The 20,031-nt window shown below is 47.7% G+C and overlaps 1 protein-coding gene across 3 annotated transcripts in view; it reads right to left on the bottom strand.

Moving 5' to 3' along the window:
* Positions 1–4,747: 4,747 nt before the first annotated feature.
* Positions 4,748–20,031, bottom strand: part of VAV2 (vav guanine nucleotide exchange factor 2) — a 211,779-nt gene continuing 196,495 nt past the window's right edge. Inside the window, exons 25-28 of one of the 3 annotated variants that reach the window (XR_007518775.1) lie at positions 19,601–19,724; positions 17,394–17,548; positions 16,168–16,341; positions 4,748–7,005 (exon numbers count right to left, since the gene is read on the bottom strand). Coding sequence is in view for 2 of the 3 variants with exons in the window: in XM_049896845.1 (XP_049752802.1) it covers positions 6,958–7,005; positions 17,394–17,548; positions 18,539–18,625; positions 19,601–19,724 (414 nt within the window). In the remaining variant the exon portion in view is untranslated. Of the gene's footprint in view, positions 7,006–16,167; positions 16,342–17,393; positions 17,549–18,538; positions 18,626–19,600; positions 19,725–20,031 lie in introns of all 3 variants that reach the window. The other 2 variants (XM_049896845.1, XM_049896843.1) reach the window with 2 other exon arrangements.

Genomic DNA, 20,031 nt, shown 5'->3' with positions numbered 1-20,031 from the left:
AACTCTTTAAAGTGCTAAAAACAAAGATGTCACTTTAAGGACTAAGGTGCGCCTGACCCAAGCCATGGTGTTTTCAACTGCCTTATATGCATGTGAAAGTTGGACAATAAATAAATTGAAGAATCAACCCCTTTGAATTATTGGCAAAGAATATTCAATATATCATGGGCTGCCAGAAGAAGGAACAAATCTGTCTTGGAAGAAGTACAGCCAAAATGCTCCTTAGAAGCAAGGGTGGTGAGACTGTATCGCATGTACTTTGGATATGTCATCAGGAGGGATCAGTCCCTGGAGAAGGACATCGTGCTTGGGAAAGTAGAGGGTCAATGAAAAAGAGGAAAACCCTCAACAAGATGGATCGATGCAGTGGCTGCAACAATGTGCTCAAGAATAACAATGATTGTGGGGATGGCGCAGGACTGGGCAGTGTTTTGTTCTGCTGTACGTAGGGTCACTGAGTTGGAACTGACTTGATGGCACGTAACAACGATGATGATGGGTCTGTCTATTTCGTCTCATAGTTCTGCAGTTTCGCTTTATATATTATGAAGTCTGTGATAAATATCATACAAGTTTAGAATTGTGATCTTTTTGATAAACGGAAACATTATGTAGTGACCCTTTTTATTTTTTTGTTTTAAAATCTATTTGGTGTGATATTAATATAGCTATATAGTTTTCCTGTGGATATGTTTTTCCATTCTTTTGCTTCCAACTTTTTCATATCTTTTAGAGTTGTCTTTTGTAAAACGCACATTCACAGCCTGATTTAAAAATCTAGTCTGAAAATATTTGTCTTTTTAATTGCTGCATTTGGTCCATTTATATTTATTGACATTACTGATACATTTATTTTTACCATCTTATTTTCTTTTCCCTTGTCCTATCCTTATTTTTCCTCTTTTGTATTAATGAATTTTTCTAATTTCACCCTTTTCCTCTAAGAGTTTGTAGCTTATATACCCTTTTTCTTTGTTGTCACCCTAGAATTTTAACAGGCATACTTTTGGCGGACATATCTGTAGGTGACCCCCAGTGAGTCGGCCCTTGTATGAGTGTCCCCCTGAAGCGCAGGCTGAACCTTGGAAGAAAGCCCTGACGATTTACTTCCAAAAGATCAGAGCAACTGAGGGGGAAACCCCAGTCCAAAGTAGAGTCCAATTCTACTGTGACACAAATGGGGTCACCATGAGTAGGAATCGACTCGATGGCAATTCCTGATGGTGGGTCTCCTTTTACAGGGTTTGTAGTATTTGTATTATGTTCTAGAACCAATCTCCCACCCCCATTTAAGATCTGTCCCCACAGAGATACAGATTCAATATTCACCCCAATCCCTTTAGTGTAGATTTCTGTTCATCTGCCTACAGTTTTCCCCTGGCCGTCCCTGTAAGTGCTCAAGGGAATGGCAGTCCCCGAGTTTTTGCTTGCCCAGAGCTGCTTACATGCTGTGGGGCCTATGCTCAGATGTCCTCTTCCTCCCGTGAGGACCGTGTAGACGCTGACCCATTGCTTTCCAAAGTTGCATGTCACTGGAGCAACCCAATTTTTCTACTCTTAGGAGTCTTGATCCATTTGCCCGGATGCCCAAAGGGTTCCTTTCCATGTTTGAAATCCAGTGTGAACTTATTCTGTGTCAATTTATCCTGGGGCATGGAGTGCCCTTTATTCTTCTAAGTCTGCCAAGCTACATATATTTTTAAATATATTGAAATATTTGCTCTGCCCATTATTTTGCTTTTATTCTCTAGAGACTCCAACTATACACGTGTACCAGAGATTCCTTTTCATGCTGGGGGAGCTCTCTGAGGTGCCCAACCTGATGGAGGGCCCAGTGCCAGGCTCTGAGGACCTGCAATGGGGGCGTCAGACTCCCAGGCTTTATCCCGGACCCCAAGGCCCCAGAGGCTTCCCTGGGATTGGCTCCCATCTCTGCTCTGGCTCTGATTTCTGTCCTTTCTGGACTGGGGTTTCCCCCTCTTTCTCTTAAGCTTGGCTATGTATGTGTTATATCTTAGCTGGCATTTCTGTGTTTGTAGTGGAGGGGTAGGTCGGCCCAGCCTAACCTGTTGCCAGAAATTGGCTGGAACCTTGTCAGTGCAGCTCATTGCTGAATCTCAGATATCCACTGCCATTGAGTCGCTTCCAACTCATAGCGACCCTATAGGACGGAGCAGAACTGCGCCATAGGGTTTCCAAGGAACAGCTGGTGGATCCGAATTGCTGACCTTTTGGTTCACAGCCAAGCTCTTACTGCACCATGAGGACTCCGAATCTCAGATCCCGACTCATCGCGACCCTAAATCTCAGGTAAGGGATCAATAAATATTGACTGGCTAAAGGGGAGAATTAATACAAGCATAACATTTATATTCTAAAAAAAGGTCCCTGGATGGCACAAGCCGTTTACGCTCGGCTGCTAATCAAAAGGTTGGTGGTTTGAACCCACCCAGTGGAGCCGCGCAAGACCTGCATCTGTAAAGGTTACAGCCAAGAAAACCCCGTGGAGCAGTTCTACTCTGTCACATGGGGCCACTAGGAGTGGGAACGGGGGCGATGGCAACAGTTTTTTCAGTAAAGACCCAGAGCAGCTAAGTGGGTCAAGTAGGAACTGTGTTGAGTTCTACAGAAAATCCTCACACACACAACAGAAAGAAAGAAAAAGAAAGAAGGAAGTTACGAGAAGTGAGGCAGGAAAATAAAATTCTAGAGCTCTTACCACTCCTCCCCTGGGGCGTAAAGGTCAGGATACCCCGATCCTGTGGTGGTCCCAGGCAGGTTGACCTATTTCCTGCCCGCACGGCCTCTCAAATGGGCCCTGAGCACCCCAGCCTGCTGGGGTGTGGACCCTGAATGGATGTCCTGGAGGCCTGCACCCAGCCCCCGGGGCTCCCCAGGTCACCTGTGGGCGCTGAGAGCTCCCCCTGCAAGCCATCACAGCTCCGAGGGCCTCTCGGACGCTTCTCAGAGTGTCCCAAGCCTGGCTGGACAGACAGCGTCAGCCCCTTGCCTTCATCCATGCATGGACTGGAGAACTTGCAGAGCAGGGGGGTGGCTGCAGCCTGAGAAACCCTCTCAGGACCTCAACAGGGGATAAGAGATGACAGCCCCACTGGTCCTCGGGGCACAGGCAGCTGCCTGGCCAGGTTCTGGGTCAGAGAGGCTGGGGCTTAATGTTGGCTCCTCCCTGAAGGGTAACAACTGTCATTTGCTGAGTGCCAGTCAGGCAACTCTTCCCCCACCCTGCCCCATGAGACCAGCTCCGTGGCAGGCGGCTGGAGGCCCAGCAGCTATGCTCTCCTGTCACATGAGCTAACAGGACCCCACTGTTCTCCAGGGTGGCCGTGGGACCAGTTCAAGCCCTGCATTTTCCAGCCTCCACCACAGCCAGGAGTGGCCCCACACTGATCCTGGCTAGGACATGTGAGGGGAGAGTGGTATGCGCCTTGCCTGCAGGAACCCCAGCAGCTATCTTGGACCATGAGGAGAGCATGCGGTGCAAGGGAGGGGGAAGAAAGGAGCCTGGCCTCCTGACAGCACAGGGTAGGTGCCAATTCCTTGGACCACTGCCTCTGGACTGCTTTCCTGTGAGAGGGAAATACATTTTTATCTTGTTATTTGATCTTCTCTATCCTAGATGACAGAACCTATGCTCATGGAGAGAGTACTATTTTTATGTCCAGTACATATACAAGGAAACCGAGGCTCAGGAGGAGAAGATGCCCAAGGGACTACCTGGGGTAAAGACTGAAATTCGTCAGAATGAGAACCTGAGGGCTTCTGGGAGGATTCCATGGGTCACAGTGTGGGATGCCCGTGGCTCTGTGCCAGCTGGGGAAAGTGCCTGGTTGGTGACTGTCATGGACTGAGTTGTGTCCTTCAAAATATGTGTCAACTTGGCTAGGCCGTGATTCCCCGTATTGTGTGACTGTCCAACATTTTGTCATCTGGTGTGATTTTCCTATTTGTTGTAAATCCTACCTCTATGATGTTGATGACGTGGGATTAGTGTCAGTTATGTCAATGAGGCAGGACTCAATCTACAAGATTAGGTTTTGTCTTAAGCCAATCTCTTTTGAAATAGAAAAGAGAGAAACAAGCAGAGAGACATGGGGACCTCATACCACCGAGAAACAAGAACCAGGAGAATAGCGTGTCCTTTGGACCCAGGGTCCCTGCACTGAGAAGCTCCTCAACTGAGGAAGATTAATGACAAGGACCTTCCCCCAGAGTGACAGAGAAAGAAAGCCTTTCCCTGAAGCTGGCATCCTGAAATTGGACTTTTAGCCCCTTAGACTAAGAATAAATTTCTCTTCGTTAAAGCCATCGACTTGTGCTATTTGCATTAGAGCTGTGCTAGCTGACTTGGAAACTCTATGGGGCAGTTCTACCCTGTCCTATAGGGTTGCTGTAAGTCGAAATCGACTCGATGGCACTGGGTTTTTTTTTTTAGCTGACTGAGACACCATCCACCTGTGGCATCTCTGCTACAGCAGCACTAGATGGCTAAGAACCGGCCATGGCCACTGTCTCCTCCAGGCCTGTGGCCTCGACGTGCAGCTGGGCCACCCCTAGGCCTTGCATCTGACATAGGCAGGCACCCCGCTGGGGAAAAGCCTACTGGGTGGGGGGCTTCTCCTCCCAGGCAGAGGAATGCACTCCCCCACTCCCTCTCCTGCAGAAAGCCTCCACCCCTCTGTCCCCCTCTCCACCCCTGCTGTGGCATGAAAGGCCAACCACTCCTGCAGAAAGAAACAGAGGTTTATTTGCAGTAAAAACCATGGTCTGAAAAAACCCATTGGCAAATGTACAGTTTGTGTTCCATTTGGGGTAGTCGCAGGCTGCGGAAACCCCATCCCTGAACCGCATGCATTGGGCTCCTGTGTTCACAGCTAAGTCCCAGGTCCCAACCCTAAGCTACTTCAGGGGCGCCCCTCCTTCTTGGCAAAACCACCGCACCCCAGCCTTCCCCAGCCCTCCTCCCATCCTGGTCAGTGCAAAAAACAAACAAAACCAAATACAAATTTTAAAGTAAACAAAAACAGAACAAAAATTTCACAAAAACGAGGGCTCTACATATTTTCCCCTCAGTACCCTTCGTTATCATGATGACTTGTGTGAGGAACTAAAATATACGTCATTTTCTTGCTCTATAAAATCTTTTCCTATCGTTCACAGATACATAATGGGGGATTTGGATGACATAATTACAAACTTTTTCCCCTTAAAAAAACAAAGCTAAAAAAAAAAAAGTTTCTGACAACAGTAAACACAAGGAGGCTGGTTTTTTCCCTGCTCCCTCCCCGCTCCCTGCCGGGCCAGCTGAGCCGAAGGTCACTCACAAAGTGCTTGGTGCACCTGACACAGATAAGGATCCCAGAACACTCCCTCCGAGTCTAACCTTCGTGCCCTTCTTGCCCCACCAGCCCCAAGCATCTCCCTCATTTCTCCAGTCTCTCCAGGCTTTCTTCTTCATTCCCCCAGGTGAGCATCACCTTTCTGGTGGCCCCTGCCTCTTCTCCATGCCCTAGGATTCTGGGTATGTCATCCCAGCTCGGAGGTCAAAGGCTGAGCTCAGAAAGGAATCCCCAGGCCGCAGCGCAGTAACCAGCATCCTTCCCGGCAGGGACCAGCCTCCCCAACACCCTCTTCCTCACACAGGGCCATGCAGCTGAGCAGAAGGAGAGGGGGCCACCTGGGACCCAGGCCTCACAGCAGCTTTGGCACGGAGCTCAGAGGGAGACATGTCACTAGGTCCCATGTAACATGAGGGTAAAGCAAATGGGGTCTGACCATGCCAGTCAAAGGCCAAAGGCTAGGAGATGCCAGAAAGGGGGAGGAAAAGGGATAGAGGTACCCCACAAGAGCACTTATTTCAGGCTGGCCATGGGCCTGGTTTATAGACTGCAGGAGCCCTTTGGAGAAAGACCCGGCAAGAGCTGGAACAGATGTCCTGTGCAAAGGCTGGGAAGACCTCCAGGGACAACCTTGCAGGATCCAAGGAGCCCAGATAGGTCCACCGGGGTGTGAATGATGGAGTCTCCTTCTGGGGAGGAATGTGAGCAGCAGGGACCAAAAGTGGGGGAAACCCCTGTTTTCTTCCTGGCCCATTTTAGGGTTTTCAAAATATGGATCTGCCTGGCAGCAGGGCAGGGCAGACACATTCTTGGGATTCAGGGAGGGACTCTCAGGACGAGGGGGAAGGACAGTACCATTGACTGGGCAGTAGGGTCAGCAATTTCATTGTTCCTAAGGCCGCTACCTAAGAGAGGCCTGCCCTGTGGGGTCCCCGCCTCCCCTGGTGCTGAGGGCAGAGTGGAAGTCAAGGGGAAGTTCTGGGAGTTGGGGGGAGTGCACAGAGCCCCCCTGCAATGCTCTCTTCTTCTACACCCAAGCACAGCCGGGCTGAGCAGGGGTCACAGCAGACAGCTGGCCCTGGACCTTCCTGCCTCTCGAGGACCAGAGCCTCACCCTGGGAGACAGAGCGAGCAGCAGAAAACAGGCGGGCTGAGCAGCCAGGCTGAGCAGGAGGGGCTGAAGCAGTCCTCCCCCCGTCCCCAGCCCTCTCTGGGGCAGCCTCTGCTGCTTAAACCTAGGCTCCTGAACACCACCTCAGCAGGACGAGCAAGCGATGTGTTCTGGCCTCATCAGTCACCCAGGGCCTGCCCATAACGCCATGGGCACCCACCCCCTTGGTGCTGTGGGTGATGGCACCCTCAGCAGGGCTAGCCCAGGTTTTCTCTATGTACAAGTAGCATGCCCTGTGCAGGTCACGAGGGCACACTGATGGTGGAACGATTCATGGTTAGGACACTGAACACCCACCCCACCCCTAGGGCTGCTGAATCCTGGAAGGTTGGTGGGCATTTTCCCTCTGAGTCATGGAGCTAGAGACCGACTTCAGAGCTGGAGCCACTCTTCCGAGAAAATCCTTGAGTCTGGTCTGAGCACCTGCTGTCATTGGATGCCCTCCTCTTCTACGTATGTTGAAGGAAACCAGCCAATCTGAAAGAGAAGACAGGATCATGTATGTGCATGTGTGGTTGTGAGTACAGGTTTTTAGAAATAGGGACCCTTTAAAAGTCCCGTAGAGGCAAGCAGCCATCTAAGATGCATCAACTGGTCCCAACCCACCTGGAGCAAAAGAGAATGAAGAACACCAGAGATACAGGGAAAATATGAGCCCAAGAGACAAAAAGGGCCACATAAGCCAGAGATTCCATCAGCCTGAGACCAGAAGAACTAGATGGTACCCAGCTACCACCAATGACTGCCCTTATTGACAGGGAACACAACAGAGAGTCCCTGACAGAGCAGGAGAAAAGTGGGATGCAGAACTAGACGTAATGGTCTGACTCAGACTGGAGGAACCCCAGAAGACATGGCCCCTGGACTCTGTTAACCCAGAACTAAAACCATTCCCAAGGCCAACTTTTCAAACAAAGATTAGACTGGACTCTAAGACATAAAATGATACTTGTGAAGAGAGTGCTTCTTAGTTCAAGTAGATACATGAGATTAAATGGGTAGCTCCTCTCCAGCGGTGAGATGAGAAGGTAGACTGGGATAGAAGCAGGTTGAATGGGCATGGGAAATCCAGGGTGGAAAGGAGGAGTGTGCTATCACATTACAGGGACAGCAACTAGGGTCATGGAACAATGTGTGCATGAGTTTTTGTATGAGAAACTAACTTGAGTTGTAAACTTTCACCTAAAGCGCACACACACAAAAAGTCAATTAAAAAGCAAAAGTCCAGTAGACTCAGCCCCCAGGCTTCCAGGGTCCTAAGCCAGGACCGCCAAGCAGAAGGGCTTTGGTAAAAGCCCTTGCTTTATTCAAGGGGGAGCGGTGTCTGGTGAAGCCATGACCCAGGAGTAAGGGAAACCCAGATGTATGCCAGCATTGACCAGTTTATGATGATCTTCTCACCTCTATCTACCAGCCAGAAGGAAATAAAATTCTCAATAGAGGAGAATAACATCATTAAGAGCTTGTACAATTAAAAAATTTTTCTTTCTATTTCTTTCTTTTTTTTAATACACTAGCTCTGCATTCAATCAGAACCAAATAACAAAAACTAGAAGAACATGCAGACAATAAAAACCAGCCCACAGGTAATTCAGATACCGAAGTTATCAATCAGGGAATTTAAATAACTCTGGTTTACATGTTTAAGAAAACTGATAAAAAGGAGGACAATAGCACCAGAGAACTGAAATCAGAAATGAAAGAGAATCCTAGGGCTGAAAAATGCAATGACTGGCATTGAGAATTCATTTAAAGGATTTTACAGCAGAATAGATAAAGTAGAGGAGAAGGTGAATAAACTGGAAGATAGGTCAACAGGAGACAGTGCAAACACTAGATGGGCCATGGTACAAAGATATAACATCTGTATGAATGGAACCCTCAAATGAGAAAAGACAGAAAATGGAGCAGGTACATTCTATGCTGGCTGAGAAAGTTCCAAAACTGATGAAGGATATCAAGCCACATATTCAAAAATCACTACAAATCCCAAGTAGAATAAATTCAAAGAAAACCACACACAGGCACATTGTGGTAACACTGATGAAAACCGAAGGCAAAATAATTTTTTTTATAGGTAGCTCAGGGGAGAAGAGTGGAGATATTACCTTCCAAGATCAACATTAGGACTGTCAACAGACTTTCCTAAGGAAACAATGGAGGCTGGAGGACAATGAAAAGACATCATTAAAAACACACAAAAAAAGACATCAAAATGATAGCACTAAATTCATAAAAAAATTCATACCTATCCATAATTACCCTGAATGTAAATGGACTAAATGCATCAATAAAGAGACAGAGAGTGGCAGAATGGGTTAAAAAACAAGATCCGTCTATGTGCTGCCTACAAGAGACACACCTTAGACTTAGAGACACAAACAAACTAAAACTCAAAGGATGGAAAAAAATATATCAAGCAAACAACAATCAAAACACAGCAGAAGTGGCAATATTAATTTCTGACAAAATAGACTTTAAAGTTAAATCCATCAGAAAGGATAAGGAAGGACACTATATAATGATTAAAGTGACAATACACTAAGAAGATATAACCATATTAAATATTTATGCACCCAATGACAGGGCTGTAAGATACATAAAACAAACTCTATCAGCATTGAAAAGTGAGACAGACAGCTCCACAATGATAGTAGGAGACTTCAACACACCACTTTCGGTGAAGGACAGGACAATCAGAAAGAAGCTCAATAAAGACACAGAAGATCTAAATGCCACCATCAGCCAATTTGACCTTGTAGACATATACAGAACACTCCACCCAACAGCAACCAAGTATACTTTCTTTTCTAGTGCACATGGAACATTCTCTAGAATAGACCACATATTAGGTCATAAATCAAGCCTTAGCAGAATCCAAAACATCAAAATATTACAAAGCATCTTCTCTGACCATAAGGCCATAAAAGTGGAAATCAATAACAGGAAAAGCAGGGAAAAGAAATCAAACACTTGGAAACTGAACAATAAAAAAAAGTATACCCTGCTCAAAAAAGACTGGATTACAGAAGATGTTAAGGATGGAATAAAGAAATTCATAGAATCCAATGAGAATGAAAACACTTCCTGTCAGAACCTTTGGGACACAGCAAAAGCGGTGCTCAGAGGCCAATTTATATCAATAGATTCACACATCCAAAAAGAAGAAAGGGCCAAAATCAAAGAACTATCCCTACAACCTGAAAAAGAGCAACAAAAGAAGCCCACAGGCACCAGAAGAAAACAAATAATAAAAATTAGAGCTGAACTAAATGAAATAGAAAACAGAAAAACAATTGAAAGAATTAAGAAGACCAAAAGCTGTTTTTTTTGAAAAACTCAACAAAATTGATAAACCGTTGGCCAAACTGACAAAAGAAAAACAGGAGAGGAAGCAAATAACCCGAATAAGAAATGAGATGGGCGATATTATAACAGACCCAACTGAAATTAAAAGAATCATATCAGATTACTATGAAAAACTATACTCAAACAAATTTGAAAACCTAGGAGAAATGGATGAATTCCTAGAAACACTACCTACCTAAACTAACACAAACAGAGGTTGAACAACTAAACAGACCCATAACAAAAGAAGAGATTGAAAAGGTAATCAAAAAACTCCCAACAAAAAAAAGCCCTGGCCTGGAGGGCTTCACTGCAGAGTTCTACCAAACTTTCAGAGAAGAGCTAACACCACTACTACTAAAGGTATTTCAGAGCATAGAAAAGGACGGAATACTCCCAAACTCATTCTATGAAGCCACCATATCCCTGATACCAAAACCAGGTAAAGACACCACAAAAAAAGAAAATTATAGACCTATATCCCTCATGAATGTAGATGCAAAAATCCTCAACAAAGTTCTAGCCAATAGAATTCAACAACTTATCAAAAAAATAATTCACCATGACCAAGTGGGATTCATACCAGGTATGCAGGGATGGCTCAACATTAGAAAAACAATTAATGTAATCCACCACATAAATAAAACAAAAGACAAGAATCACACGATTTTATCGATTGATGCAGAAAAGGCATTTGACAAAGTTCAACACTCATTTATGATAAAAACTCTCAGCAAAATAGGAATAGAAGGATAATTTCTCAACATAATAAAGGGCATTTATACAAAGCCAACAGCCAACATCACCCTACGTGGAGAGAGCCTGAAAACATTCCCATTGAGAACGGGAACCAGACAAGGATGCCCTTTATCACTGCTCTTATTCAACATTGTGTTGGAAGTCCTAGCCTGAGCAATTAGGCTAGATAAAGAAATAAAGGCATCCAGATTGGCAAGGAAGAAGTCAAAGTATCTCTATTTGCAGATGACATGATCTTATACACAGAAAACTCTAAGGAATCCTCCAGAAAACTACTGAAACTAATAGAAGAGTTCAGCAGAGTATCAGAATACAAGATGAACATACAAAAATCAGTTGGGTTCCTCTACACCAACAAAAAGAACATCGAAGAGGAAATCACCAAATCAATGCCATTTACAGTAGCCCCCAAGAAGGTAAAATACTTAGGAATAAATCTTACCAGAGATGTAAAGGACTTATACAAAGAAAACTGCAATACACTTCTGCAAGAAACCAAGAGACTTACGTTAGTGGAAGAACATACCTTGCTCGTGGATAGGAAGACTTAACATTATAAAAATATCTATTCTACCAAAAGCGATCTATACATTTAATGCAATTCCGATCCAAATCCCAACAACATTCTTTAATGAGATGGAGAAACAAATCACCAATTTCATATGGAAGGGAAAGAGGCCCCGGATAAATAAGGCATTACTGAAAAAGAAGAACAAAGTAGGAGGCCTTACTTTACCTGATTTTAGAACCTATTATACCGCCACAGTAGTCAAAAGAGCCTGGTACTGGTACAACAACAGATACATGGACCAATGGAACAGAATTGAGAATCCAGACATAAATCCATCCACATATGAGCAGCTGATATTTGACAAAGGCCCCAAAACAGTTAAATGGGGGAAAAGACAGTCTTTTTAACAAATGGTGCTGGCATAACTGGATATCCATCAGCAAAAAAATGAAACAAGACCCATACCTCACTCCATGCACAAAAACTAACTAAAAATGGATCAAAGACCTAAATATAAAATCTAAAACGATAAAGATCATGGAAGAAAAAATAGGGACACCGTTAGGAGCCCTAATACATGGCATAAACAGTATAGAAAACATTATAAAGAACATAGAAGAAAAACTAGATAACTGGGAGCTCCTAAAAATCAAACACTGATGCTCATCCAAAGACTTCACCAAAAGAGTAAAAAGACTACCTACTGACTGGGAAAAAGTTTTTAGCTATGACATTTCTGATCAGCGCCTGATCTCTAAAATCTACATGAAACTGCAAAAAGGCAAATAACACAATTAGAAAATGGGCAAAAGATATGAATAGACACTTCACTGAAGAAGACATTCAGGTAGCTAACAGATATATGAGAAAATGTTCACGATCATTAGCCATTAGAGAAATGCAGATCAAAACTACAATGAGATTTCATCTCACTCCAACAAGGCTGGGATTAATCCAAAAAACACAAAAGAATAAATGTTGGAGAGGCTGTGGAGAGACTGGAACACTTCTACACTGTTGGTGGGAATGTCAAATGATACAACCACTTTGGAAATCAATTTGGCGCTTCCTTAAAAAGCTAGAAATAGAACTACCATACGATCCAGCAATCCCACTCCTTGGAATATATCCTAGAGAAATAAGAGCCTTTACATGAACAGATATATGCACACCCCTGTTCACTGCAGCACTGTTTACAATAGGAAAAACATGGAGGCAACCAAGATGCCCATTAACGGATGAATGGATAAATAAATTATGGCATATTCACACAATGGAATACTACGTATCGATAAAGAACAGTGAGGAATCTGTGAAACATTTCATAACATGGAGGAACCTGGAAGGCATTATGCTGAGTGAAATTAGTCAGTTGCAAGAGGACAAATATTGTATAAGACCACTATTATAAGAACTTGAGAAATAGTTTAAACTGAGAAGAAAACATTCTTTTGTGGTTACGAGATGGGGGAGGGAGGGAGGATGGGAGAGGGATATTCACTAATTAAATAGTAGATAAGAACTACTTTAAAAAAAAAAAACACTTTAGGTGACGGGAAAGACAGCACACAGTACAGGGGAGGTCAGCACAATTGGACTAAACCAAAAGCAAAGAAGTTTCCTGAATAAACTGAATGCTTCGAAGGCCAGCATAGCATGGGCAGGGGTTTGGGGACCATGGTTTCAGGGGACATCTAAGTCAACTGGCATAATAAAATCTATTAAGAGAACATTCTGCATCCCGCTTTGAAGAGTGGCGTCTGGGGTCTTAAATGCTAGCAAGCAGCCATCTAAGATGCATCAATTGGTCTCAACCCACCTGGATCAAAGGAGAATGAAGAACACCAAGGACACAAGGATGATTACGAGCCCAAGAGACAGAAAGGGCCACATGAACCAGCGACTATATCATCCTGACACCAGAAGAACTAGATGGTACCCGGCTACAACCGATGACTGCCCTGACAGGGAACACAACAGAAAACCCCTGTGGGAGCAGAAGAGCAGTAGGATGCAGACCCCAAATTCTCATAAGACCAGACTTAATAGTCTAACTGAGACTGGAAGGACCCTGGTGGTCATGGCCCCCAGACCTTCTGTTGGCCCAGGACAGGAACCATTCCCCAAGCCAACTCTTCAGACATGGATTGGACTAGACAATGGGTTGGAGTGGGATGCTGGTGAGGAGTGAGCTTCTTGGATCAGGTGGACACTTGAGACTATGTTGGCATCTCCTGCCTGGAGGGGAGATGAGAGGGTGGAGGGGGTTAGAAGCTGGCGAAAAGGACAGGAAAAGAGAGAGTGGAGGGAGAGAGCAGGCTGTCTCGGGGGAGAGTAATTGGGAGTGTGTAGCAAGGTGTATGTGGGTTTTTGTGTGAGAGACTGACCTGATTTGTAAACTTTCACTTAAAGCACAATAAAAATTATTAAAAAAAAAAAAAAAAGTATAACCCCAATCTAATCATAAGAAAACAACAAACCTAAATTGAGGGACATTCTACAAAAATAACTGGCCTATACTCTTCAGAAATGTCAAGGTCATGGAACATGGAGAAGGTTGAGGAACTGTCCTAGATTAGACAAGGAAATGCAATTCAGGATGCTGGGTTGGATCCAGGACCCGTGAAAAACAGCTTCAGAAGACATTGCTGAGACAATTGGTGAAATGCAAATATGAACTGCTGTGGTGAAATGAGTTCCTTTATGTGGCCTTTCGTCTTGGTTCTTTGGAGAAACAGCTTGAAAGATGTTCCCCCTAAACCCTGAGGAGTTACCTTTGCCCTAGTTTTTGCAGAGGATTTGTTACTTTTGTCCCGGTTAATTGACACTTCCTGGGTAAGCTGTAAACTACTTTTGGTTTGCTATTTTTTGTCTGGTCCTGGACTGCAGCCTACCCTGTGATTGGTATGCATCTTGCAGGGATTGGTCAATAGATTATGCAAATAAAGTGTCTGTAGACTAGGAAAATTAAGTTATCATAGCCTACTACGCAAATTAAGTGTCTGTGGCCTACCGAGAGGGGATTGGTCAATTTATGGCCCTGGTGGGATTGCCATGCCTTGAACTTGACAAAGAGTTTGTGTATATATGGAGCCAACCCCATAGAGGTTTTTCAGACAGGAAGTAGGAAGAAGCAGAAAGGAGAAAATGCAAGAAAGAAGAGAGGAGCAGAAACAAAGGAGGCAAGGAACCTCCTAAGAGAGCTGTAACATGGGTCAAAGGCTGTAACACTGATGACAGCGAGAGGTCCAGAAGGGACCCAGTGGCAGAATCAGCAGAGACAGGCCCTGAAGAGGTCCTGTAGCAGAGTCGGTGGTGAAAGCAAGGCCGAGAGAAGGCCTGTCCTGAGGGGGCCGAGAGGAGCCCTGTCCCGAGGGGGCTGAGAGGAAGCCTGCATGGCTGAGAGGGGCGTGCATGGCAGAGAGAAGGGCCTGCTTACTTGCACAGCCAAGGGGAGCTGAGAGAGCTCTCTTGCACTGAAGAAGGAAGGAATGGGCTCTCCTCTTCAGGGAGCCTTCCAGGCTTTGCCTTTGTGTTTCCTGATCTGATTCTGAGTTGTACTCTGTTATTTCCTTTTATAAATCACTTAACTGTAAGTATGGTCTGTGAGTTCTGTGTGGCCACTGCAAGGGATTATCAAATCCAGAAGAGAAGCAGAGTGCTGTGGGAGGGATGGCTGGTGTCAGAGCTGGTAAAAAATTTGGACGATGGAGGTGTGTCTGATCTCCACCTCATGGGAGTCAGGTTTGGGCTGATGCTGGTTATTATTGCCCCTGAAGTTAGGTTCTGACACCACTACTGCCATTTCACAACTGTGGATTAGATAATGGTACTTTATCAAAGCTAAATTTTCTGATTTAATAATCATAATGTGTTCATGCAGGGGAATGTTGCTGATCTTGAGCAAAACGCACTGAAGTATTTAGGGGCAAATGCTGCAATGAACTCTCGGATGGTTTAGGAAAAACTAAGTACACACACAGCAAATGATAAAGTAAACGAGGCCCCTCTCACAACTGATAAATCTGGGCGTACGGGAGTTCTCTGTACTACGGCAACTTTTCTTTAAGCTTGATATTATCTCAGAACAAAATTGTTTACCAAGAGAATATTAAAAAAGGAAAGTAAAATAACGGTATTTTCACATCCAACAAAAATGGAGAGAATTTATTAGTAGAAGACTCACACTAAAAAAAATAATAAAGACAGGGTACCTCAGGCAGCAGGAAAATGGTCTCGATGGAGCCCTGAGAAAGGTAAGTAGGTGGTAAATCTCCATGCACATTAAATGCTTAAAATAAAAACATCATGTGGGTTTAGAAATACATAGAATAAGGATACATGACAACACTTGCATGAATGTGGGAAAGAAAATGAATGTAGTTAAAGTTGTAAGGGCCTTGCATTGTCTGGAAGTAGTAAAACTACACACTAACGTAAGGTAGTCAGTCTCTAAGAAGTCGAAGGCCCATGCTATGCTGTACCCTCTAACATAACCACTTCAACAACAGTGAAAAACCGTGCAACAAACCAATCAAGAGAAGGAGAAGTGGGACAGTAAAAAAATATTGATTAATCCAAAAGTAGGCAAGAAGAGAGAAAAAAAGTAGGAATAGCTGTGACAAATAGAAAACAAACAGTAAGATGGTGGGTTTAAACCTCCATATCCTGGCGATTATATTAAATGTAAAAGGACTACATATGCCTATTAAAAGACAGAGATTGTTTATAAAAATCCCATCTATTTATAGGGAGACAGAAAGTGGAAAGTAATTCATTCCATGCACAAAGAAAACTGGTGTTGCCTTAATAACTGGTAAAGTAGACTCGGTCCTACAGGGTGCTATGAGTTGGAATTGACTCTGCAGGGCAGTTCTACTCTGTCCTGCAGGGTCACTATGAGTTGGAATTGTCAGAGATAAAAAGAGACATTTCATAATGATAAAAGGGTCAAATCAACAGAAATATCTAATAGCACTCTAAGCCAGGGCTTCTGAAACTTGACTATCTGTACAAATCACCTGGGAATCACTGGCTTGATTCAGTTGACCTGGTCAGGGTCCAGGTGTGTGCTTATTAACTCACAGCCCCAGGTGCTTCCAGTGCTAGTAAGCCAAGGACTACTTTGAGAGCCAATCGTCCCGGCTGTCCAGGTCAGCTGCCTAGGATGCAATGGCCTTCACACTTCTGAGGGGCTGTTGGGTGGAAAAGAGATCAGATTTGAGGGCTTCCAAGGGGTAGCTCTCATGCTAGGTGGAGGCAGACTGGCACATGCTACCTGGTAATGAAATGGTCAGCAAAGGGAGACATGGCTGACCAGTACATTGCAGCCTTGTGGACCCGCCTCTGGGCAGCTGCAGCCCCCAGGGAAGCTGAGCTTGGCCCACACCTGCTTTTCACCACAAAAAACCTGTTGCTGTTGAGCCATTTCCAACTCATAGCAACCCTATAGGACAGAGTAGAATTGCCCCATAGAGTTCCCAAGGAGCGCCTGGTAGATTAGAACTGCCGACCTTTTGGTTAGCAGCCATAGCACTTAACCACTATGCCACCGGGGTTTCCCACCACAGTGTGGGCTCATTCCTTATCAGTGGCACATGGAGCTCTGAGACCCTGCTGCGTAGATGCTAAGAGACCAGGAGGTCCAGGGCAGTACTGGGACAAGGGAGCCTCGATGTTGGGCAGGGTCTCAGGGTGAACAGGGAGGAGTCAGTGGGCCCCCCAGGAGCTTGGGAAGGGTGTGTAGGGTGGGAGTGGCCAGAACCAAGGTCTTTCCCCACCCACATCACTACGGCATAAACTGGGCCTTGGAAAAAGGCAGAGGAGTACAGCAAGGACAAATGGTCCACCCTCGGGCCTGCTTCCTCTCACCTGCAAGCAGGGATTGGACCCTTGTGAGTGGTCTGAAGATGGTACACTGGGCCTATCTCCCTGCAGTGGTCATGAAGGTGGCACAAAACAGGACAGGGCTGAATCAGGCCTGGGTCCAGATCTGACAGTATGTCTGCTTCCTAGTGCCCGGCTAGATCTCTGCAGCCTCCGTTTCCCCACTGGCACCAGGCTTTTCAGCTGCTGTGTGCATGCAGGGTGACCCCAGTCAGAGGGTGCCTGGGGCATGGCCCTGGCTGTGGTGTGAGCCTACCCGAGCCCCACCGAGCCCGAGGCCAGAAGGCCCTCGCCCTGAGCCCACAGCAAGGCTGGGCCCGTGTGGTCCGCAGGGGAGCCTGGAGGCCGACTGCCCACTCACCCGCCCATTGGCCTCGCCTTTCCACCAGCCCTGGTCCCCGCCGATGCGGCTGTAAATCTTCACCACGTCGCCTTCTCGCAATGAGAGCTCCCGCATGTCCCGGGCTGCAAAGTTATACCTGGCCACAGCCGTGCCGATGACTCGGGGCGTGAACACTGCAGGATGACAGGGCAGTGTCACACATCTGCTGGGGGCCAAGGGCCAAGCTGGTCCTCTCCTGGTGCCCGGCGCTATGCCCGGAGGAAGGAGGCAGAGCTGGGGATCGAGTGTGAGGATAGGCTCGGATCCCACAGCTGCCCGCTCCTCTGTGGTGACCCTCTCTGGGCACAGGGTACCCTTGAGCCCCTGCCCTCACTGAAACGGCCATAGGCAGTCACTCCCCATCACTGGGCAGCCACAGGGGTCTGGGAGTATGCAGAGGGAAAAAGGCAGACACCCTGAGGTCTGATCATCACAGCACCCATGGGTCCCTGGTGGCCCTCTATCTCTGGGCACTGGGGTACAGGGATGAGTGAAGTACCCCAGCCCAGCCCCGCCTCCTCATGCATGAAATTGGACCCAGGGATCTGGCCCCTATCCTCAATTCCAGAACCCCAAACCAAACCAGAAGCCCAGCTGGAGCCAGCTTGGCTGGGGACCCAGGAGTCCTGCTGGGCAGGGGACAATGACTGTGACAAGGGGAAACACAGAGGAGCTGGCTGATCCCGGACAGGTGAAAGGGGGGGCTTTGGCTCTGGCAGTGGAGGCCTGGCCCCCCACACACACTGTTCCTCCCTGGCTCTGTCCTAGCCACCCGCCCACTGAGGCTGGCTGCTGCGGTTCTCAACTGCCAGAGACAAAGCTCTCGAGGAGCGATGAGGGTTAACGAAAGAGAGGCTGAGTGGTGGGCGTCAGGGTGGGCACATTTCAGAGGGGTCACGGAGAGGCAGTGTTGAGCCCGGACATGTCCCCAGGTGCTGGCAGTAGCCCCACCCCACCTCCCAAACCCCCTCCTCCCCTTTTCCACTCCCCACACCAGATCCCCACCCACCCTGCCCCCCAGGTGGGCTCTGCGGGCAGCTGGGGACACTCCAGGCAGGGTTGTGGGCAGCTCTGGCCAGCCTTGCTGGCCCAGGTGCGCCCCCCATGCCGAGCGGCAGCGGTACCTGACCAGAAGGGAGCGGAGGAGCCCTGAGAAGCAAAGCTGAGGCCCTGAGGACTGAGAAAAGAAAAGTTGTAGGAAGCGCAGGAAGCTGCAAAGAGGTGAGAGAGAGCATGAAACGGGGCCGGAGGAGTGCCCACCGTACTCACAGGCTCACATGTGACAGGCTGCAAGGCGTGCAGGGGGGCAGGGGGACAGCAGGGGCCCTGGGTCCCGCCCAGCAGTCACCCTCTCTCTGCACACTTCCCTAGGAGTCAAACGGACTAGCTGCCCTGCAGGCAGGCTTGCACTGGGATTTAAGGACACTACGTGGGCCAAGGGCCCAGCCCCAACCCAGCCCCCAGGAGGTGCTGGGTGCTGGCCAGTCCTCCCTCTCTGGCCCTGCTCTGCCCAGGTGGGACCAGGGTCCTGCAGTCCCCATGGGCCGGGGGATGCAGGAGGCTCAGTAGACAGCCCTGGGCTAGAAGGCAGGTGCTCTGGGTTCCAGTCCCACCCTGCCCCTAATCTCAGGCAGGCTGGGGCGGGTCACTTCCCTGTCCTGGGCCTTGGCTGCCCCTCTATAAACACAGGTATGTTATCACAGCCTGGATCCCTCACAGTGGGGTCCCTGGGGCTGGGCTGCAGCAGGCACCTGAGGACAGATGGGACCCTGCCCTGCTCTCCCCACCAGTGGCAATTCCCAGCACAAGGGTCTCTGTGAGCAACACCCCTGCTAACCTCCAGGCTGGGGGCCAAGGGCAGAGCAGCAGCTCAGAGCAGGCGCTGGGTGGGGGGTCAGGCTGGGCCCCACATACGCACACTACGAGGGGCTGTGTGACTGTGTGACCCGGGCCCGGCCCCCCATCTGTCACCAAGGCACAGGATGGTGCCACAGGACAGCACTTCGATGCACAGGGTGGGGGACTGCCCACAACCCTGGGATTGGGAGCCAGGGAGAGCCCCTGGTCTAGGTCAGCATGGCCCATGGAGGGCTCCAGGAGGGCTGGTGGGCAGGGAGGACGGGGTAGTGGGAACCGGCCAGCAGACACCCAGAGGAGCTCTGAGTGCTGGTGGCTGCTGGCGTTACCTGGGGACCGGCTGGAGGCCCTGCAGGCCACGCGCTCCCGTGACTTGTAGGGGTACTTGAGCGTGGTGTCCAGCTGCTTGAAGCTCTCCTTGAGTGAGTGGCACTGGTAGTACTCCACCAGCTCCTGCGGGCACACATGCTCACTGGCTGCCACCACCTCCAGGCAGTCTTCCTGCCTGCCCCAGTCACCTGGCCCTTCAACCTCCTCAGCTTCTGAGTCCCCTTCCCCTCCTCCCCCCCAGCATCCGGCCACGGTGTGTGGTCAACATGGTGAAGGCCGTTTGGCGTGGCCATCACTCTTCCAAGGACTTTGCTAAAGCAAACAATCAGCCAAGGATGACGAACGCCAAGAGGGGTGCACATGGAGGCTGGGGCGACACCGTTCATCACGGAAATACACTGGAGTCCACCCATGTGTCCAGCAAGAGGGC

Source organism: Elephas maximus, chromosome 9 (assembly GCF_024166365.1).
Source record: "Elephas maximus indicus isolate mEleMax1 chromosome 9, mEleMax1 primary haplotype, whole genome shotgun sequence".
NCBI lineage: Eukaryota > Metazoa > Chordata > Mammalia > Proboscidea > Elephantidae > Elephas > Elephas maximus.
This window is presented reverse-complemented; position numbering and strand designations above follow the sequence as displayed.